The sequence below is a fragment of the Triplophysa rosa genome, linkage group LG2 (assembly GCF_024868665.1).
Source record: "Triplophysa rosa linkage group LG2, Trosa_1v2, whole genome shotgun sequence".
In the NCBI taxonomy this organism is placed as follows: Eukaryota; Metazoa; Chordata; class Actinopteri; order Cypriniformes; family Nemacheilidae; genus Triplophysa; species Triplophysa rosa.
In genome coordinates, this window is record NC_079891.1 from 19,458,953 (window position 1) to 19,482,882 (window position 23,930).

The following is a 23,930-nucleotide window of genomic DNA, read 5'->3' on the forward strand; positions in this document are numbered from 1 at the left end:
GAGGTAATTGTTCTACCCTGTCGATAACGAGTTAAACGGCTGATTTCTGCAGTGCGCAGTGTACATGTTATAAGATAGTGATCAGTGACATCGTCGCTTTGAGGTATAATATCTATATTGGTTAGATCGGCTCCGTGAGATATAATCAAGTCTAGTGTATGATTAAATCGATGAGTGGGTCCATTGATGTGTTGTGTTACTCCAAAAGAGTGTAATAGCTCTGTAAACGCCACTGCTAATGCATCGTTAGCACTATCTACGTGGATATTAAAGTCTCCGACAATTAGTACTTTATCAACGTTAACCAATAGGTCCGATAGGAAGTCCGCAAACTCTTTCAGAAAATCAGTGTAGGGACCAGGGGGTCTATACACAGTAGCCAACGTACAAGAAAGCAATGATTTTTTACTATCAATTGGAACAATTATGTTGAACGGAAGCACTTCAAATGATTTAAATTTATGCTCCGTTCTCTGAGTTACAGTAAGAAAGTCTCTAAAGATTGTTGCGACACCGCCACCTCGACCAACCGGACGTGGCTGATGCATATAACAGTAGCTTGGTGGGGTACACTCATTTAGACCGTAATAATCATTTGGTTTAAGCCAGGTTTCTGTAAGGCAAAGTATATCAAAACTGTTGTCTGTGATCATTTCATTTACAATAACTGCTTTTGAATTTAGTGATCTAATATTAAGTAGGCCGAACTTTATGAGTTTGTTTTGGTCGTTTATTACATTGTCCTCAGGTTTAATCACGATTAGATTTTTTCTCTGAGATTTGGCTATTTTGTTATTTTGTATTATTATTCGAGGGACAGACACAGTCTCTATGCATTTGGAAGCAGTAACATTTATAACAGATGAGTGGGAGGAACACAGACTATGGTTAAAGTTTTGACTTAACGCTGGGAGACATAGTCAAGCGGTGGACATAGTCAAGCGGAATAGAAGTGTCAGACAGAAGATCCACTCCGATGCTGCTGGGATGCAGGCCGTCAGGGCGGAAGAGCCTAGGTCGCTCCCAGAACAGATCAAAATTATCAACAAAGAGCAGCTTCTGTTCAATACACCATGACATCAACCATTTATTTAGAGCAAATAGTCTACTGAACTTTTCATTCCCTCGTCGGTAGGTAGGAAGCGGCCCTGATACGATGATCCTCGCCGTGGGCGATGCGTTGCGTACCGTCTCGATCAGACTCCTGAAGTCCCTCTTCAGGATCTCCGACTGCTGCATCCTGACGTCATTCACCCCCGCGTCCTGCACGACAGCTCCGACGTTAGCATCGTCCTTCAGGATCGCAGGTACCTGCGCAGAGACATCAAGAACACGGGCGCCAGGAAAACAATGAATGCGCACCTTACCTTTAGTGGAGGAAGCGCGTACGATCCGGACGATTGCATCTCCGATGACCACAGCGTTGCATTCCGTCTCGCAGAGGGCGGCAAAGTGGTTCCTGGTCTGGATCTCAAAGACCGGTGGCGGCGGTTGGGTCATCGCTCCAGTCCTGGCTCGTGGCGGTGCAGGAGTGAAGTTCATTTGGTCTGACCGTGTTGTCGAAGCCTGGGCTCTGTGCAGAGAAACACGCGGAATAGAAGTGGAAGGAGTATTAAAATCGCGATGAAAACTTACCGCGGATTTGCGAGCGTCAGCTCTGGATGTTTCCAGCGCCGGTTTACGTTCTCGCAGCCGTGTCTGCTTCTCTAGTAGATCCTGGATCTGCTTCTCCACAGCCTCCAGTTCCGACTGAAGTGCGAACGTTTCCTCATCTGCACTCAGAGGTACAAACATATCTGAAACATTAGCCATTAGTGATGTAATAATGAGAACAGTGTGTTAAGCAGTAAGCAGGCAGGCTGGGAATGCTAACAGCCTGAGGCTAATAGCGAATGATCCGATAAAAATAAATTATCGGTGCGTTTAAGGACGATTTTTTGGTATGGGATATACTTAAGGATATGTTTTAACAATTTAAAACACAAGTCTTAAGATATAACAAGAATAAACGATGTATTAAGAATAAGTTTGAAAGAGCTCCGACTCAAACCACGCGCTCTCAGCAAACAGGAAGTGACGCGCTCCTAAAGATTTGCCGTTAGTGATCAACCAGTGTTACGCTACGTCTCGTCGCGACTCAACAAAGACAACAAACCCCATTATAAACACGACATTTGTTGCCTCTAGTTGGAACATAATTACTGATTATTAGGACTTAAGTTGTCTTTTTGCACATTGCGCGCGTGTCTGCATTTGCAGATCACAAACACACGACAAACTCAACTCGCGTTAGTCCGTAACAAAGTCTTTTACAATGAAAATATACTTACAGGCTGCGAATCTGAAGCGCCAGACTGTCCTTGCGAAGTTGTAATGGTTGGAATTTCCCCACTTTTTAACCAAAGCTTTTGTGCACAGCCGTCCTTGATCTCTCCCAGGTTCATGAAGCAATTATCTGTGAAATGCGCTGCACTCACTTGAATATTCGGATTGTACTGTTCTGGAACAGTATTGTAAATAAAATGTGAGCATCGCCTCTAATTCCGTCTGAACTACTTTTTTCTTGGGCTGGCGTCCGTAGAGAACCTCGAAGGGGGAAAACGCCGTTGAGGCTTGCGGGACCTCCCGCACAGCGAACAAGAGGGGTTCCAACCATTTATCCCAATTTTTGACGTCCTCGTGAACGAACTTACGAATCATGGTTTTTAATGTGCGATTAAACCATTCCTCCAGACTGTCTGTTTGTGGGTGAAAGACGCTGTTGTGGATCGATTCTAATGCCCAACAACTCATAAAGTTTGTGTACCGTACGTGACATGAACGCCGTGCCTTGGTCCATGAGGATCTCCCTGGGAATCCCCACGTGGGAGATTAGGCGAAACAGCGTGTCGGCAACACTCTTGGCAGAAATGCTCCGAAGTGGCACTGCTTCAGGATATCGGGTTGCATAATCCACTAGGACTAATGCAAACCGATGTCCTCTCGCTGAGCGTTCTAATGGCCCGATGAGGTCCGTACCAATTCATTCGAAGGGGACCTGCACTAACAGAAGAGGGCGCAATAGCGCTTTTGGGGAGGCCGGTGGGTTTACCAGCTGACATTCGTGACAAGAGGCGCACCACCTGCACACGTTCTGGCGAGTGCCCGGCCAAAAAAATTGGGTCATTATACGATTAAGTGTTGTCGTTTGCATATAATGTCCCGCCATGGGATTACAATGAGCCGCCTGGAACAGCATTTCCCGACAGCTCTGTGGCACCAACAACTGGGTTGTATCTTCCTTTGCTTGAGCATCTTGAGATACTCGATACAACCAGTCTTTTATAATAGCAAAATAAGGATAGGAAGGGCAGGTTGGAGAGGCTGTCCGTCAACACACCGGACCTGTTCAAACGCATGTTTCAGCGATGCATCTCGGGACTGTTCCAGGGAAAGGTAAAGCGCTCCGAGAGAATCAGTCTCTCGATTTCACTCTGTTCCCCTGGTTCAGACCCCCGTGATTCCGGTTCAGCTTCTCCCGCCTGCACGAACGCCCCCTTCCCCTGCTCCTTTTCCCAAGCAACAGCCGCACATAAATATCCCAATAATTCCGTAAAAGCAGGCCAATTGGTCCCCAGAATTAGCAGATGTCATATGTGAGGATTAACCGGCACCTCTACTCTATGCTTTTGTCCCCTGAATATAACGGCGGACATTAACGGATACTTCACCACATCCCTGTGCACACACCGCACCTGAACCAGTCGGCTTGTATCCAATGCCCCAGGCCGAACCAGGCTTTGGTGGATTGAGGTTTGGTTACAACCGGAGTCCACTAAAGCATGGTATGTACCCCCCTTTATACTCACAGGTATATGGTACCAGCCAGCCTGACCACGGGCAGCCTGCGGGGCATCTGGGAACCGAATCATTGTGCCTACCTCCATCACCGGGCACCTATCCATGAAATGGTCCGGGTCCCCGCAACGCCAGCAGGCTGGCCCAGACCTCCCCGACGCCCTGGCGGCAGGAAGTGGAGCAAGTGCAGGACGTGGAGAGAGCACCGAAGCCACGGTGGTGTTGTTGTCCAGCGTGGTCGGCCCCGCCCCCCTGGGAGGAGCTCTTGGTCCCGCCGTGTAGTCCGTTGCATAGCCTGCTCGTCCCCGGCCAGAGACTCGAGGAGGACCGGGAGGACGGGACCTAGGGAAAGGGACAGGTTGAGCAGAGGAGAGAGAGAGAGAAGAATCCTGAGGGGAGGAGAGAGAGACAGCTGGGAGGGGTTCCAACCCCGGGGCACACCACCATCTGGTCCCCAGCTGTGGTTCTTTTTCGCTGTGAAGAATCACTCTCAAAACTTTCCATTGCCAAAGGAAAACTTTAATATCAAAGATACAATCAAAGACATAAAGCCGAGTTGCGTGCAGAACAACAACAGAACAACTAACATCTCTTCTTCCAGCCCAGCTTAAATACTCGTCTTCTCAGGCACATGCCACTATTATTAATTACCATGGGAAGTAGGAAGAAAGGGTCTATTCTCTTACATCCCAATTTGGTCACAAACACATGTCGGAACAGGAGGCCTATTCTATAGCATCCTGTTCGACTTTCAACATGTGATTATAATCATGTGAGCGTCAGACTCAATCATGTGAGCTGCAGACCCTCTCCCATCCTCCATACATGCAGGCATATAAAACTACATCGCATAGGATAATTCAAATACATAATGGTAGAATAAGTTTATACATATAAGGGATTATTTTGGCTATAAAAAACATCACTGCGCCGATGTGTCTGCTTATATAGCCATAAGCCCGGCCAAGTTGGCATGGTCCATCGCCATAGATCCGTGCAGCTTCGCTTCCATTGGTTCAAAGTTTTACTTTGCACTAACCAATGGCCGTGCAGTATTCACTGCGTTATTAAAAGCTTCAGTCATCGGAGAAAAATAAGTTTCCCCATAGCGTCCTGCTACGCAGTACGAGTGAAGTATCGATAGGGAACATTAAATCACCAAAAAATGACTTTAGCTGGATTTTCACAGACTTGATTGCAAATATTTGTGTATAAATAGTGTTATCAGTATTCAGGTCACTGTATATGTACTGTAGTATTATCAGCGCACTGTTCATCTCGCACAATAAAAACTCAAAGCAATGGAATTCAGAACTCAGGAATGAACTCATGAATTATGAAAACTTCAGACAGGATGTTTTTCAAATGTGTTTTGTAGCTCTTAGGGCATGAAAAACAAGAATTAAACTTTTATTTTACACATTTTCACTTTTCATTTTCTACTTGAGTGGACTGAAGAGACCACTAAAGTATGCATGAAAGAGTTCAATGAAATACATTCAGTTTGTGGGATCCTTATTTGCCTATAAAACATTTGTCTCGTGAGTCAGCATTGACATGAATAGAACAATCGTTAAACAAAACAGCAACTTTTTCTGTGACATTGGGATGTAGGCAGGTAGGCGCCAGTAGGCAGTCCAACGGTACGATAATTTAAAAGGAGAAGTTGTTGTCTTTCTGGAGGGCCGGTCATATGAAAATGAATTTGCCCATGTGGCATCACAAATCCAGCAATACCGTGACAGAGTTTGATGATAGAGGTCTGCGCGGAACCCGGATTCTTACAGTGCGGTATTAAATTTTAGGGATAAAAGACGGTAGTGGATGGATACTCGGTAACTATGGACGGGAGCGGGTCTTTGGACAGTTGCCCACTCCCGACATCCTTCTAACTGACCACATGTAGAGTCTGATCTGATGACTGTGTTATGCATGTGCTGCGCGCGTGGACCACTTCTTTTACAGTAGACCACATTTTGTCTACTGTATTGACATTAAAATGTAGGAACAATTTTGTATATTGACAAGATGATTAAAAATAACTGATATGTTTTTGTATAGCGTATTTTATATTCTTTATGGTGAAATTTAAATGTGAGATCTGGAAACGTGATCTAAATTTAGCGGGATCCTTCGGGTTGGGACGAAAATCATTCTAAGCAGATAGCAGGTGAATGCAGAGTGAATTTTCAGCGGGAGCTTGCAGGTGCGGAGTAAAATTTAGCGAGCAGAAGCGGGACGAAAAAAACAGTCCCGCGCAGACCTCTACTTGATGACATAAATGCTTTTTAAAGATAAGGAGGACATTTTTAACTATAATACCTGTTTTAATGATACCAAGACTTGCATGTCAACAGCTCAAGACGTATTTGATTCATGTCATCACCCCTTCAAACATTCACTGACTATAAAAACACAAGTATCTTAGTTCTTATACTCCTCTGATACTTGGCTAAAAAAAAACCCTCAAATTTCCTAAACATACAATCTTCTTCTACTTTGGACAGTACAGTTGTAAAACAATGTAATTCAGTCTAAAAGTCAGATCGTTGCTATAACATATCAAACACTGCAAAATGTTTTATTTATTGTTATGCTGTATGAGGTATATTTGCATATTTTTAGGTATAGGCCTAATGCATTTCTTGCACTCATTTCATATTTATTTGTAGTGCATGTGTGCTCTTGTGTTTCAGGGCTGTAGATTTATAGCAGGTGATTGATGAAAGAGTTTCTATCCCTCATTTACTCATCCTCTTTGTTCTGCAGAACACAAAATAAGATAGTTTGAAGAATGTTTTGTGTCATGTTTGCGTTCGGTTACCAACATTACATAACATACTGTGTTCTGCAGAAGAAAAAAGTCATACAGGTTTGAAATGACAAGAGGGTGAGTAAATGATGACAGAATTTTCATTGGGTAAACAACATACTTTTCAGTAAATTCAGACAGCTTTTACATATTTCATGTTCTGTTATCGTGGTGTACAGTATGTGTCGGAAGTGCAAAGTGTGTTTCAGATGCCACTTTACTTGTTGCAACAGAGGTTAAGGGAGGTGCTTTCCTTGTAATGTGGAGAGTGAGACAGAACAGGAAAGTCATAACAATGTGCTGTTTCTTTGTTAGTCTTTGATCCCTGCAGACCACCTCGATTTAATGACAAAAACATGTTATGTTCTCTAATTGTAAACTAGCAGATGAACTGTGCTTATGGAGTATGTTTGTAATATTGTGGTTATTAAATGCTAAGATGTTTTTTGTAGCATGCTCAGATCTGATCTTGTTTAATGTTCTGTGTTTTCAGTATAAGTGCCAAAGTGCTCGTAGAAACTCAAGTGGACACGACAATGATTGTGAGGTGAGACTGAGTGTGGGTGTGTGGATGTTATTACTAAATTATTACACGGCTCGTTGGAATGCTTGATTCTGATTGGCCAGTCGCGGAATTTGCAGGTTTGTTATTCCCAGATAACAACCTCTCAAAACTAATAACACGGTAACCCGGATGCAGCAAATCATTTTGACAGGTTTTTTTTGACAAATTAAACATAAATATAACATTGTAATTACAAATGATTAAACCAAATTGCCAGTTAGTGACATCTGAACGTCAATTCTTACCTTAAAACCAAAAGTAAACGGCTTTTCCTTATGGAAGGTCTGCATTCGGTAAAAATGAGCTAATCAAATATTTCAGATTCACATTTCATGTCCAGTTTTTTCTCATGTGCCAAGTAGCCGTGTAGTAAGTAGTAAGTAAGGGATAATCTACAAGCAGCCAGCTGCACAGTAAAATCGCCAGTGTTAAAAAAGGTCAAATTAACTCTCCCAGTGTATATATAATCCACACTTTGAGAGTGTGGATTACTGTATATATACACCGTGAGTGTTAATTTGACCTTTTTTAAAACTGGCGATTTTACTGTGTGTTATCTCGAAATATTACTGCGATAAGAACCGGCTGCCTGTACATTATCCCTTACTTACTACAGTACTTTCATGGCACACATAAATGAAATAAATATTTGTGCATGGAATTCTGTGATATTTCAGTCACAATTACATGAATACATTTAAGAACCTGTAGTTTACCAGTGATGGGATGCTGCATGTCAAGGGGAATTTAACATCTTAACATGTACAGGTTTTTTATCGTGTCTGCATTTTTATTATCTTTGTTTTACATTATTATTCTATCAACTGTAACAAACTAAGCATCATTTACTAGCTAAAACACTCGCCATTCATGTTCTGAACTTGTTTTTGCAATCAATAAAATGCTAAAAAATAGGGGCGCTTATATAAGAGGTTAAGAAGGACTGTTTTATATATGAATATGGATAATATATGGCATGTTGTTACAGGAGGGAATGCTTTCTAATGATTTCACTACAACACTCACTGTCTTTGGCCTGAAACCTAGAACAGGTATGTCTTTCTGATTTTTAAAGGTACTAATGTTTAAGTGGATGCACTAGTTGGATAAATAACCCATAAATGTATTTAGCTGTTCATCATCAGATAATATCATAATCAGATTTTTCACACATTCCAACATTGTGTCTGGAATCAGCTGTAGGAAGCACTGAGAAACAATAACATCAATTTGTCACATTTTATTTTTCAACAACTTTACTGGGAATTCATGGGTGAATTCTTTGGAAAATCATTAAAATATATCAAGATAACGTTCTTGGACAATACAGAGTGGTATTATTTCGATGTATTTCACGTCATGGGAATTCATAGGAAAATCATGAGGTAGGCTTAGATTTCCTGTCTCACAGCAATACAATGACAATGTACAGTATCAGAACAGCTTGCCTGAAAGGTTATCTGTCCTTCCAGTGTTTCCTTTTTTATAATTGTTCCAGTTTTTTTTCTGATATTTAGCTTCTTGTGCTCTGTGCTCTACCCATAGCTGTTATAGAGATAGTGCTGCTATGAGAACAACAATATAGTATTTTATTTTAAAGGATAATGTAAAGCTAGCCGGTTGTGATTAAAGCAATAAGCCCCACGAAGCAGTGGGTAACAGTGCATTTTTTAACTGCTAAGGGTGTTGTGGCACGACGCGAAGCGGAGTGCCTAAAGCCCCCTCAGCTGTTATAAAATGCACTTATTGCGGGGCTTATTGCTTTTATAAAACGGTTATTCTGTATGCGTAGCAAGGTTTCATAAAATAAAGTAAATAAAATTATATTTTGGCTATGTAATGCGGTCAGCCGTTATAAATCGTGGGATCAGAAATGACCGTTTTATAATGCAGAATAAATTCCTGACCTGACGCAAAGTGGATAATCTCATATATGTATTTAATATAATGCATATTTAATAATATTAATAATTTTTGTAATATTAAGCTGCATCATTCAAGATAAATCTCAATACCTGCACGACCATGTAGTATCAGTTTTGAGTGATTGCTATCAGGGAATACCAGATCTTTGGCAACTAGCCCATCAGAATCAAATGTTTCACAGAGCACATCATAATGAGTCATAATAGGGCTGTGTATCGCCAACAACTTCACGATACGGTACGATATAAGGCCACGATACGATGCGTATCCCGATACGGGTCAGTTTTTATTACATTTCTCATATGACAGATTTACAGCAAAATATACTTGCAGAAAATTGCCATACATGACTACCTATCAGGTAATCAATGCATAAAGTAATTTTGAGAATGAGTAGGCTATAAAGTTGCAAAAAAACAAGTCCTTATACAGAGACCCTTGTTTCTAAAACAGGGTTTCTAGGCTACATCATATTCTTGTGTTTTACAAATAGACAATATGTATAACGAATTTCTAGATGTAATATTATAAAAGTAACAGGTTCTGTAAGATTTCAGCAGGTCTTTGCTCTTCACTTTCTATTACACGCACATATACTGTGGCTTTTCCACTTTTCCACATATTATGAGCGAGCGGAGTGTCACTACATCCCTCCAGCAGTGGGAGTTTCATTGATTTTAATCGCGTGCAATAGTTTTATAGTGGATAAGGCAGCTGCGTCATGTGTGTGTTGAATTAGCGCCTACACGACACAAACGGTTGCGTTTAAGACACAGTTAAAGTGAATGATACGAGAATGCACTTTCATGTATACTGCGCTCACGGATGCAGAGAGAAAGTAAGAGAGCACGCTCTTAAACTTTCACTTTGTGATGGTGAAACTTTGCAGATAATCCGCGGGTCACATGCATATTTAGATTTAGATTCAATTTATTGTCATTGCACATGTACAAGTACAAGGCAACGAAATGTGACCTCTGCATTTAACCCATCCAGAGAGTAGTGAACACACGCACAGCAAGTGGTGAACACACGGAACACCCGGAGCAGTGGGCAGCTATCACTGCAGCGCCCGGGGAGCAAGTAGGGGTAAGGTGCCTTGCTCAAGGGCACCTCAGTTGTTACCCGCCGGCCCTGGGAATCGAACCGGCAACCTTCTGGTCACGAGTCCGACTCTCTAACCATTAGGCCACAACTGCCCCATTGAATCGTGAGGTCTGTTCCGTACGGAACACAGATAAACTCCGATCAGATCCTTTACACCACTTGTTACCTGATAATTGTTACACAATACTTTTTGTGCTGCAGAATCGATACGGTGGCAGATGTATCGATGCGCGCATCGTCAGGGGCTCATGACGATGTATCGATATTTTGAACACAGTCATAATGTGCAATAAATCACTGGTGGTGGTACTCAATGGTAAACATCAAAACAATTGTACAGAAATGCAATAGGCGTAAAACGCTTACATGCATTTGATTAATCTTAATGGTTTGTTTATGGCAGTGGTTTTAATGCCATGTTTATTTTTTGGTCCCAGAGTAACAAGAAATTCTATTAGTGCACCAATCATCCCAAAAAAGAAAACAACCAAAAGAATTGAGCCTTGACCATTAAACATGAGCAGAAGAAAAATCTGTGTCAGCAATTTACATGGGAATGGTTTCATATAGCATTTGCACAGAAAAGGCCCGTTGTCTTCGAACTATATTTTGTAGTATATTTCACAACGTTGTTAACTACAAAAGAAAGAGAAGCTAAAACAGTTAGAGTTTAAAAAACTCATCTGAGATTATTTGTGTATTGTATGTATTTAAACTAAACACATATTTTAGTCAAAAGCAAAAAATCAGTTGTACAGACAGTGAATCTCTCTGCTGCTGTTCAGGTAAATCGGGACACTCTACTGTCATGTCCATGCGACAAAGTATCCAAATTGAAATGAATTCACCTTATATAAAGGAACTATGATTAAAAGGATTGTAACTATGGAAACGCCTGAGCTGCTGGCTGACTTCTGTTCTTCAGTAGTGACGTCACACTAATGACACTTAAATTCCAAACTTGTTAGCAAGCAGATCTGTTTTGAAGTGCTTCAGTGCAAGCCGTCATTGTTTACTCACCCTCATTTGTTACCCTCAAATGTTGACGCACCTGTTTCATGTTAATGCACAACTTCAAGTGAATTATGACGAATGTTTTGAGTCACATATTCTGCATGACATCTTTTTGTGCTCCATGGAAGCAAGTCAGGTATTGAACAACATGAGAGTGTGTGCAGACAGAATTTAAATTACGAAGTATTAGACTCACAAAGAACACCTACTTATTTATTATTTTTAACAGTGTTTGTTATACTATTGTGTTTATTATATTTATAGTTATTTTAGAATATAATTATTTCATGAAGTTATTTTATTATCATGTTAATGTATATACACGTTTGCATGTTTCTATGTGTGTATTGGCTGCTGTGCAACAACAATATCTTTTATTGTATTGCCATTGTAAATTCTTCTCAGCCTTCTCACGTGGAAATCGACAAGACTTCAGCTCCACAGACCCTAGCTTCACTATGAGGAGAAAGATGGAGCACATCAAAGAAGAGATGGAGCAGATCCGACTCCTGCGGCAGGTCAGCGTTCCACATTAATCCCCATAGGCTATTTTACAAATTGTCAGCAGTGACAACAAAACTATTGATTCATTTTTAGAGCTATTTAAAGCAACATTAGAGAACTTTTGCTTTTGGTTCCCCCATGTGGTTGATAAGCGCAATTGTCTTTTATCCGTGTCGTAAATACTGTCGTTGTATAAGCTTCCCCGTGGGCAGCGCAATACACGTGAATTTGTTGACTAAGCAGAAACCGCTGTTACATCATGTCACTTCATAAACTGCGCATGTACTCTTTTGGCTCCCGCGGGGTATACTACTGGGCTATACTAATAGCTCAAACTAGATTCTGAGTTAGCAACTGGTTGTTAGCCATTAGCGCACAGAGTGCTAGCTACATAGCAGCTAACGTGCTTTGTGTAATAGGTGCAATCAATAAGTTACAGTCAACTCGCTATGGGAATAATGCCTCGCACAGTAACTATAGATACCGATAACATTAGTCTACGTGCATGAACGTCTTGGTTATGGATGTAACCTCAGTTCCCTTTCTGTCGGTCTCTCGACATTGTGTCGAGCCAACAGATGGGGTTCGCTCTTGAGAACCTATCAACTTCTGAATAGTTTAGAAAAGGCCAATGAAATTGGCGAATGAAATTTGCATGCCGGACTCCGCCCCCGGATATTCGGGTATAAAAGGGAGACGGCGTGCTGCATTCATTCACCTTTTGGTCTGAGGAGCCTGAGCATCCCTCGACCGCTGCGGCGGGTGGCCAGCGCTGTGGCAAGAAGGACACAACGTCTTGTTCCCTCCATCAGGGAACTGAGGTTACATCCGTAACCAAGACGTTCCTTTTCTGTCGGTCTCTCCATGGGGTTCCTATGGAAAATGCCACAGTGCTGTGCCACGTCACAATCTCTAGCGGAGCGATGCTGACTGGCCTGGGCGAGTCAGACGTGAGCGCTAGCGCGTATTTGTAACCGTCCAGTGGAGAGGTAGGGGGTCCCAGATCTTTTTAGGAAAAGGTGGGAAGCCCCTGCCACCGGCCGTCACGGGCGGGGCCTTGATTCTCTAACAGCAAGAAGCCGCCCGGCACCGTAAGGGCCACTGGGTAGGCATTAATCCCCCCCGGGGGAAAAACGCTACAGAGACCACTACCTACCATAGGGAGGAATTAGTGGAGACACCACATGGTCTCACCATCAGGGGAGAACTCATGGGAAAACGTGCGGACTGAAGGAGTTAACCGCAAGGTGGAGGTCCACCTAGTTAGGTCATGGGTTGCCGAGGAGGGAACCATTCATGAGGATACATCAGACGGAACCGCCCACGGGGGGGGGGTTACCACGTCTGGACCACTAGGTCCGGTTAGAGCTATGTGGTAGATAACTCAACTGTTCCCCGCCCTAAGGGGGCAGGGCTGCTCTGCCCAGGCTGCCCCCAGGAAGGTGCTTAGTGATGGATGGAATGCCTGTTCTTTACCCAGTGGGGAAAGAAGGGAGGCGTAAATATCCGCTGATCCCCTAGAGGAAGGGGGAAGGGCTTTCGCAGGCGTACGCCCTAACGGCTGCCGGTCCTACACGTTGCCCTGCAGAACGCGGGCTCACACCGGTTTCACGCGTAGGTATTAGAACCTCGCGAAGGTGTTGGGCGTAGCTCAACCCGCAGCTCTGCAGATGTCTGCCAGAGAGGCGCCCTGAGCCAGTGCCCATGAGGAGTGTGCCTCACTCCTAACGGGCAGGGGCGATCTTGAGATCGGTATGCCGTAGCGACAACATCCACGATCCAGTGCGCCAGCCTCTGTTTGGAGACAGCCCTCCCCTTCTGCTGACCTCCAAAACAGACAAAGAGGTGCTCAGAGCTTCTGAAGCTCTGCGTGTGGTCCAAGTAGAGGCGCAGTGCGCGTACTGGACACAACCCGGTGGGGAGCGCCTGCAGGTTCACCGCCTGGTCTCTAGGGGGAGTGGTGGGAACTTTGGGCACATAGCCGGGCCGGGGTCTCAGGATAACGTGAGAATCACCGGGCCCGAGTTCTCGGCAATCTGTGGACATGGAGGGTGCTTGTAGGTCCCCTACCCTCTTGGAGGTGAGCGCCATCAGGAGAGCCGTCTTTATCGTGAGGTGAGAAAGAGCGGCAGCTCGAAGGGGGCTCTTGAGGCCCGCCACCTAGGTCGCAAGAGGGTACGGAGCACGGATGAGGCAGTCGCCTTCTTGCGCCCCTTAGGAACCTAATGACCAGGTCGTGCTGTCCCAGAGGCTTCCCAGCAACTGGGTCGTGATGAGCGGCCGTAGCGGCTACATACACTCCCAGTGTGGAGGGGGGAGAGGTTACTCTCCAGTCTCTCTTGAGGAAGGGACAGCACGTTCCTGATCGAGCAACTCCGCGGGTCTTCTCTTCGAGAAGAGCACCAGGACGAGAAGAGGCGCCACTTATGGGCTTATAGCCGCCTAGTGGCCGAGGTCCCAGCCTGAGTGATGTCCCAACCACCGCAGGGGGTGGGCCACTCAGGATCTCCTCGTCCCATGCAGACATGGAAATACCAGGGGTCTGCCTGGGATGCCGTTACGTGCCCTTCCCCTGGGAAAGCAGGTCCTTCGCTAGGGGGATCGACCAGGGGGGAGTTGTTGTCAAGAGCCTTAGCTCCGAGAACCAAGTCCGGTTGGGCCAATAGGGCGCAACTAGTACCACTTGATGCTCCTCTTCCCTGGCCTTGCACAAGACCTGTGCAATGAGGCTCACTGGGGGGAAGGCGTACTTCCGCTTACCCCGCGGCCAGCTGTGCGCTAGGGTATCCGTGCCGAGGGGTCCCTCGGTCAGGGAGTACCAAAGCGGGCAATGGGAGGAGTCCGAGGAGGCAAACAGGTCCACCTGCGCCTGGCCGAACTGCTCCCATATGAGGTGGACTGCGCAGGGATGGAGTCGCCACTCTCCGCGAGGCGTCGACTGACGAGAGAGCGCATCGGCTGTCTGGTTCAGGTCGCCTGGGATGTGTGTGGCTTGCAGGGAGCTGATCACCTGCTGACTCCACAGGAGGAGGCGTCGGGCAAGTCGTGTTAGCTGCCGTGAGCGAATGCCACCCTGTCGACTGATATACGCCACAGCAGTTGTGCTGTCCAACCGGACCAGCACGTGCTTGCCCTGCACGAGAGGCTGCAGCCTCTTCAGTGCAAGTAGCACAGCCAACAACTCTAGGCAGTTGATACGCCAACGCAGGCTGGGGCTCGTCCACCGTCCTACATTGCGTGCCCTTTGCACATGACACCCCAACCCTGCAGGGAGGCATCCGTCATCCCACAACGTGCCTTGAGACCTGCCCTAGGGGGACCCTGTCCACCAAAAAGGTCATTGAAGACCAGGGGGTTAGGGTGCGTCGGCAGAGAGGCGTGATGACCATACGCCTGCTGCCGGTGTGCCACGCTCTCCAGGGAACCCGACTCTGTAGCCAGTGTTGGGGCGGTCGAGGATGGGGCGGCCGAGGATGCCATGTGCCCAGGAGCCTCTGAAATTGTTTCAGGGGGACCGCTGACTGCCTGAAGTGCTTCAGGCAGTTCAACACTGACTGAGCGTGCTCTGAGTCAGTCACGCTGTCGTGGAGACAGAGTCGAGTTCCATACTGAGAAAGAGGATGCTCTGCACAGGGGAGAGCTTGCTCTTTTCTCGGCTGACCTGTGGTCCCAACCGATCTAGGTGCCAGAGCACTAGGTCCCTGTGTGTACACAACAGATCTCGCGAGTGTGCCCAGATGAGCCAGTCGTCGAGATAGTTAGTGCCCGCACACCTCTCTCCCTGAGGGGAGTGAGGGCGGCTTCCCCGATCTTCGTGAAGACTCGTGGGGACAGGGACAGACCGAAAAGGAGGACTCTGTACTGATATATGCCCGCCCTCGAAAGCGAGACATGAAATTAAGCGTCCTTCAGGTCGATTGCCATGAACCAATCTTGACATCTGGTAGATGCTAGGATGCGCTTCTGCGTGAGCATCCTGAATGGCAGCTTGAGTAGGTGCCTGTTCAGGGTACGCAGATCTAGCAACCCCCCTTTTGGGGATGATGAAGTACGGGCTGCAAAACCCGTTGAACATCCCGGCTAGAGGGATGAGCACAATCGCTTGCCAGAGGGGTGGTGACCCTGGCCCGAAGCACAGGAGCATCCTAACCTCTGACTGAGGTTGAGAGGATGTCCTGAACTTGAGCGGGCGTCTGGTGAGTTGTATCGCGTAGCCGAGACGGATCATATCCCGTAGCCACCGTGATAGTTTGGGGGCTCTAGTCAGGCTCCCAGGGACCGAGACAGGGGCTAGGGGTATGATCTGCTTCATCGACCTCCCAGGGGGTGGTTCGATGGCGAGCAGTGTGGATCCCTTGCTGTGGGGAGGCCCCCGGGGAGGAGATCGGCTCTGCTGCTTACCTGCCTGGCGATGATGTAGCACAACGCACTGTCGATTGAGAGTGCTGAGGGCTACTGATTATCCTCGACATTGGGTCTCGCCGTGACGCAACGTCGAGTTGCCGAACACCATCGTGTAGAGGGTGAGAGTGGCTATGATAAACGCCCAGAGAGTGAGAAAACTCTTAGAAGTGGGCTGTTGGGACGGGGCAGGAACCGTCCCGGATTGACCACCCAGCGATGGAATGGCTGGTGTCGGGCCCGATGGTATTCTCGATCTCCCTGGGGTCTTCCCATGAGGGCCGCTTCTGCTTTCGCCGCGGCTGCTGATGGGGCGATGGTCTCCTCTTCGATGTCCCTTCCGGGGGGGGCGCCTGAGTGGGGGGCGCCAGAGCCGGAGGGCGTCGAAGAGGATCAGGGCTGCTGGGAAGCAGACGGTGCACTGGACTCGACGGCCGAGTCGCGGCGAGGGAGGATATGCTTGATATCCTCTGTCTGCTTCTTTACTGTCGAGAACTGCGGCTCAACAGTATAACCAAACAGCCCCCCCCCCCCCCTTGCGAGATGGGTGCGTCGAGAAAGCGGACCTTCTCGGCGTTACTCATCTGTGCAAGGTTCGGCCAGAGGTGTCTCTCATGGACTCACTCTCTCTCTTTTCCTCTTTGTTTTTTTGCTGGCTCTGCCATGGTGATGGTTTGGAGACTTGTGTTGAACTAGATCGTTTCGTCTTATTGTTAGCTGCTGGCTGACTTCACCCAGGCTACGAGTAAGTAAAACGTGATGTATTCTGTAAATCAGGTGATGGACAGGGCTTGTGAACCTACCCGCACACTAAAGTTACAATTGTGATTTCAGCCGATAGAGGGCTGCTTAGGTAGCAGCAGCAGTAAAATTCGTCCAGTTAAGAGTTGCTCTACCACTAAAATAATTTTAGAGAGATTATTTAATGGTTGAAAAACACCCTAGTGTTGCTTTAACATTCACACAGATGTGTCCCATATCTTCTCAATAACAAACTATTAGTACCCAGATGTTTATAATGGTAAACGGTCTTTCAGCATTCTACATTTACATTTATGCAATTTTGGGAGACGCTTTTATCCAAAGCGACTGCAATATACTATACATTTGTTTCTAAGTATGTGCAATCCCTGTGATTGAGCCCATATCCTTGACATTGCTAGTGCCAAGCTCTAACCACTAAGCTATAGGAAAGCATTCTTGTAAACATTGCAAAAGCAATTATTTGATTTCTGTGTTAGCCGCTGTATGTTTCTCATTTTCACTGGGAGCTGATGCTGACACATTTGTTTAGTTGTTAAATCAATGACCTCAGAAAGGTCTGTTTTATTTTAGCCAATAATTGATTCCTATCCTTTCAGTGTCATGGCATGATACATCTGTAATTCCACAAACTTTTCCAAAACAGCTGGATTGTAAACAAAAACATTACAAAGCGAACAAAGTAACCTTAAGTAGAATTTAGCACATCAATGTTCTGGTAAATAGACGTTTCTCAGTTAAATGAACAAGACATTAATGGATAGAGATGCTTATGTTGAAAACTCCTTCAGCCATGTCAAGTTGACAGCCTGTACTGTCCCTGGCGCTGAATGACAACATTTTATCTTATGATGTTTTTTCACGATTACGTTCAGATTATTGTTTTCACATGATTTGGTCTTTGAAATGAAAGTAAACAAAGTGGTTGTGTTTGTCCACAGAACCTTGAGTCCAGGTTAAAGGTTTTGCTGCCAGATGATGTGGGTGCTGCTTTAATGGATGGTGTTGTTTTATGCCATCTGGCCAATCACATTCGTCCTCGTTCTGTTGCCAGCATTCACGTGCCGTCCCCTGCAGTGGTTAGTCATATTGAACTAGTTTGCTTGACTGTCTATTTATTATGATGTATTTTACTGGAACTTCTTAATGAGCTCATCTTGTAAATCTCTTTTCCCTGAATTGTCATTAACATCCATTGCTTTTATTAACATCCATTGTATTTCATTTTAATCCTGGTTTAAAAACAAGTCAGTGAGATGACCATACTAATACAGTACAACCCACCTGTGTTTGTGTGTAATTCAATAGCCAAAGCTGACTATGGCCAAGTGTCGGCGGAATGTTGAGAATTTCCTGGATGCGTGCAAAAAGCTTGGAGTACCACAGGTGTGCTTTCCTATTTTCCTTTCCTTTTTACATGATGCTAGCTTCATATGGGTTATTAAGCTGTCTGTTAATGCTTGTGTTTGCTTGTATCTTTTTTGCACAGGACAAATTGTGCTTGCCCCATCATATCTTGGAGGAGCGAGGTCTAGTCAAGGTTGGCGTCACTGTACAGGCATTGCTGGATCTTCCATCATCAAAACCCAACCAGCTATCTACCATGTAGCATTACTGTACCATGGATGACTTCTAGCATCCCTTTACCCTCATCCTCCCTCTACCCCCAGATAACATCTTAATGCTGATCTGTGACCACCCCAGTCATGACCCTTCACCCTAACTCAGCTATGGTGAACAGGTCAGCTTCCCCCTACCTCTTATAACCCCCTATGGAGGGGTCTAGACATTTTTAAGCTTATTCAAATATCACACCCTGTTGGAGGAAATTGTAAGTTTATTCACACATTTCATTCGGAGAGGATGTAGACGACAGACCAAAAAGAAACTGCCCTACAGACACCAGACTACAATAATACAGCTCTAGACTGAACGTGGATATCTGGATGCAAGCGAAATATCTGCTGCTGTTCTGTGACTGACTGTGTTGCCTCTCGAAATCTCTTTTGTACAGTATCTCGATCACATTCTTTCTTCTCTTGCACCGGTGAGCCCAGAGGGCGAGGGCAGGAGAAGAGCAGACAGCTTTCTGGCTGATTATGGATTACAGGAAGGGTGTTGCATAAAGTCATCTGACCAAATCTCCAGCATGAAGTCACAAAGAGCTGTCAATCAACTCCACCCAAAGCCATGTAACATTTCATCACCTTGTCATATTGTGGGTAAAACTAAAGGCAGAGACACGCTGTAATGTGCATGTAATCGTATGCCGACACAAAGGACATCCATGGACAAAAAGTCTATCTTGATGTGTCAGAAACACTCTGCTGTGCCTGCAACTGGTAAGGTGACTTATAATTTTGTGGCAACAGCCAGTGTTCATTACTGTCTGCAGGTCTGAGCAGATGTGTTGGAACAAAGTAAACTCTCAAGCCCATACAAGACAAAGGCTCATCTCTGTGTTAGTTCACGTATGGTGCCAGTGTTTTCTTTTCATTAGTGTTTTCAATTACATTTTTTCGTGTGGGAGTTTTCAATATTTCCAGTTTCATTAACAGATTAACAGCGAGTACTTGCCTCAGCAAGTGTTTTTGCTCTTGTGCTTTTATAGACCACTTTGCAAGATGAAAACACTGGTCCAGAAGCATCTTCGGTTTCATTTTTATTTATTAGGGACCAGGCCACTAGGGGCACACTCCTGATGTCATAGTGTAACCCCTTCATTGCTCTAACCCTTAAAACTAGACTGCCAGAGGGTTACTGTAAATGCATATGCCTGCTGTGCACCGTTTTCCTGATGCCACCCGGGTGGCAGTTGCGTTGAAGGCTTGGGCCTGTCATCGCTGCTTTGCAGCTATATTTTTAAATCTTACATACTGTATGTAATTAAATCTTAAATTTATTTGTTTAACATTTTTATTTGGTTATAAATGTTCTGTTGGTTGTATTTTGTTCTATTGTTTTTGTAGTGTTAAAAAACTGAAACAAGTTCTTCTGGACCAGCTTTGGACCAGCACTGTGTTTGCCGTCCCAAGTGGTCTATACTGTATACTGTGACAGAAAATTGTTAGTGACGCAAAGTTCACTTGTATTCCTTAATGACCAGTCTCGGCACTAAAAACAGGACAATTAGAAATCCTTGTAAAACACTTTGCACTTTATTTTTCAGTTAAACACCTTTAAAACCCCACAGACTCGTTTTTCAAATGTGGTTTGTAATCAGTTTTGTTTGACACTGTGAAAGATCTGTTACAAGAGCAACAACTTAACTTTAATTTAATTATTGTACAAATCATTTCCATTAGTTTCATCTGGAAAATGTTTTTATTTATTTACTTTAAATGTATGTTTTGTTTGTTTTTATTTATGAGTTTAAGTGCGTTTTATGAGCCTCAGACATGACAGTGACTATAGTTTTCAAGCATGAAATCTGGAGGAACCATCATATCAGGTTTTAGCTGTTTTGCAGTCCTCTTTTTCAGGTCACTGATAAACTACACACAGTGTTGTCCTACTTTTTTAATCGTCTTTCCCATAGTATGCATGTCTACATTGAAGTAGTGTTTAGTTGCACTTTATTTTACAGTACGTGTACCTATAGTGTACTTGCAGTGTACTTACCTAAGAAGGTACTGGGTAATATAAGGTAACTACAAGGTATAAGTTTAGGTTTAGGGGTAGGTTCAGGGTTAGTACCTAGTTATTACCCAGTTATATTTTTACTGTAATAAGTACACAGAATGTACATGGGAAACAGGACTGTAAAATAAAATGCTACCGGTGTTTTGGTACGCTAACCGCTTAGAAACAATTCCACTAAAGTGTTGCGTTATTTATGCACACAGTATTTTAGTGCAAAAACTTATTCACTTACCACCCACAATCAAGTTTAAACAGGCACTACATGTGCTAAAGGCTGCTGTGCTACAAGCATTTGAAGTAATTGGCCTTCCTTTTTGCTGTAAACTTTTAATTTGAGTTTATAATATATTGCACCACCATAAATCTTAGCACTGTTTGCCAGAAGCAATTAAAGGTCCAGTGTGTAATTTTCCGGAGGTGTATAAAGAGCTTACACAATGAAGCGTTATGTTTTTATTACCTTAGAATGAGCTATTTCTATCTACATACACCGCAGGGGTCTCCTCGCATATAATTCGCCATGTTCTGTCAGCCATCGTAGTGTTTCGAACGGGAGGGGTGGAGTGAGCCGTTGGTTGCAAATTCACAACCTTGCCGCTAGATTTCACTGACTGGACCTTTAAAGCTAGTACAATGTTTTCTTTTATCCCATGCAGAGTTAACATCTGGTAGGTTGAAATTGGTTTAGGAACCAGACACAACATTGGTTCAACAAGTGGTGTTAGTTTAGGGCGGACTGTTTGTTTGGCTCGCCACTGGCAGCAGGAGAGTGTTTGGGATTATTAATGGTGTTTGCAAAGCAACTGCCTACAAAGCGACCACCCAGAACACCTTAGCAGCTCCTTAGAAATTAATCAGAATATTAGGGAAATGGGACATCTTTGGGCCAGTGAATTAGGGACTTTGTTGAGACATTGTGGCTGTAAGTTTTGCCACAGCAAGCACCACTTGCATTTTTTTTTTTTAGATAATTTTACAATCAACTTATTTCTGCAGTTTTGTAAAGTTGAAAATGGCACACTTAAGCTGTAAGTGTTAACGTAAGCATAGATGCACCTAGTCACCTAGAGATGCACCGATACTAAATTTCTCCACCGATAACTGATTATTCAGAGCAATATCTGCCAACACCGATAGTTTGATGTTTATATTAACTTTAACTAAATTTTGATGGTTAAATTCATATTTCTTAACTTTCTGAATGTTAACAATTCATAAAATGTCTAGTAATATTGAACATCAAAATGTTTTTCTATATACAGAGCACATTTTCTCTCTAAATATATCTATTCACTGCATTTTCCTGGCCTCTTTTGATTGACAGGATTTATCGGCCCTGATCATCGGATCAACAGTCAATAGCCCACAGTGTGAAAAATTGCTTTTATCAACCAATAACGTTAATTGGCTAATATATCGGTGCATTTCTAGTAACACCTTATTTTATGATGCCCTTGTCACACATTACATGCATTTACTGTAGTATTTACTGTAAATTGCATATAAAATGCAAAACTACATGTAATTAATAAACCTAACCCTATAGTTGTACATTTTTTGTACTCATTACTTAAATGCATTATTACACTGTAACACAGGCACCTTAAAATATAGTGTAACCGGGAAATCAAGTTATTAATAAGAACGTTATAACGGGGCAGGTGGTCATTTTAAAGAGCTGATTTGGGTGTCCGATTTGCAGGAATGGAGTGATGTACTAGTTCCTGTAGCGATAGCTGTATTGCAGACGTCCCCTGCATGCTTCACAAATGCTCTCAGAAACAACCATTTGCTTTAGTGAAATGAAAATAATAATAAAATAAAAAAACTGAACAAGTATTTCTACTATTTTTGATGCTGTCTTGCTTGAAGAACAGTAGACTTAATTGTTTGCGCTTGTGCACTTAAATCTTCATTGATTTATGCGACCTAGAAAGCCACTAGTTTTCTTTGTAAATGTTTTTTTTTAGAATCTAAGTTTATGAGTAATTGCCCGTCACACTTCACATAGCAGAGAAGACCTTGGTATTATGACAGCAGTTCCTCAGGTTGATTGCTTTCAGTTGGTTGATACAGTTCATAACAAAATAAACAAAGACATTAATGATAGTTATCTTTTAGTTTCACTCTCCATCACATTCATTATGTAAGACATGTGTATAATGCAAAGTACACTAGTGTACAGTAATACAGCAACTTCGGGTGATTTGAAGTTATTTCTACATCTCTGATAGCTTTCCGAATAGCCATAAATTTTCACCTATGCTATAAACTGCCATTTTGGACAGTAGCACTCACAAGACTGTCACATGCCAAAATGACACATTAAACCATGAGTATACATTTCACAAAAAAAATCACGTTTGACCTAACATACTACAAAACGTATAAACTGCATCCTGTGTCCTATGTTTTGTACTAATATAGGCCATTAAGCAGTATGTTATCCCGTGCATTAGATGTGATCATATCAGTGACATATGACCTGAAATAAACTGCGATGAGACAGAAGCTTCATGACAGATGAGAATGTTGTTTTGATCTCTCCCTATTTAATCCCATTCTGATAAGATTTTGGAATATCCACGCTCATCTGCTCTGCATCACATTCTTGTGATGAGAAATATTCAGTGTGTAATAAAGCAAAGTGTGGATTCAAATGTAATGAATAGGCAGGAGTCCCCTACAATGCAAGTGTGTGCATAAAGATGTTTTGTATGACACGACTGGATTGCATGTCTGGACCACCACCATTCTTGTACTGTACATAATCTCTGTATATATGCATTTGGATGTTTCTTAAAAAGATAAACAAATAAAAAATTTCAAAGGTCGAAGTAAGTGAAGTAAGTTTGTTTGACGTTTTAAGTGTCCACTTAAGAAAAATAATGGCATAAAAAGAGTGACATATTTGATTTGTAAAACTGCAAAGTTACATCAAATGTGTGAAGTACAAGATTTGTCTGTTTGTCTAATAAGCTGCCCACTGTCTGCTAAATGACTGATAACTATAGAGTTCCTGATTTCCAAGGAAAGGGGGTTTTTTTCCAAAGAAAAGGAGATGGATTTCATCTGTGAGGACATTTGGACAGGAAGGAAGGGTCGGGGTTTCTTAGTTAGTAGAAACCAACTTGTTGTGCAGTCTTTGCTATTTTGGAATACTGTAGGTACTAGATGATAACAGTATTAAATCTGTTTGATAATTTAACTTTATGATTGTTTATTTAACTGAAACTAAATGTGTTGAGAATACACAATGCACAATTCAAACTTTATTAAATAGTCATGAATTCATTGAAATACAAACTTAAAGTCTGTCTTTAATGAAATAAAACACTAAACAAGTGCTTTGTTTGCCAA

At 43.5% G+C, this 23,930-nt stretch overlaps 1 protein-coding gene across 4 annotated transcripts in view; it reads left to right on the forward strand.

The window, feature by feature from the left end:
• Nucleotides 1–23,576, forward strand: part of lrch2 (leucine-rich repeats and calponin homology (CH) domain containing 2) — a 103,205-nt gene extending 79,629 nt beyond the window's left edge. For all 4 annotated transcript variants that reach the window (XM_057350640.1, XM_057350648.1, XM_057350656.1 and 1 more), the window contains 6 exons: nt 7,143–7,196; nt 8,203–8,266; nt 11,667–11,779; nt 17,870–18,007; nt 18,237–18,314; nt 18,418–23,576. In XM_057350640.1, coding sequence (XP_057206623.1) covers nt 7,143–7,196; nt 8,203–8,266; nt 11,667–11,779; nt 17,870–18,007; nt 18,237–18,314; nt 18,418–18,537 — 567 coding nt within the window. In that variant the 3' untranslated portion in view covers nt 18,538–23,576. The remainder of the gene's footprint in view (nt 1–7,142; nt 7,197–8,202; nt 8,267–11,666; nt 11,780–17,869; nt 18,008–18,236; nt 18,315–18,417) is intronic.
• Nucleotides 23,577–23,930: the final 354 nt, after the last annotated feature.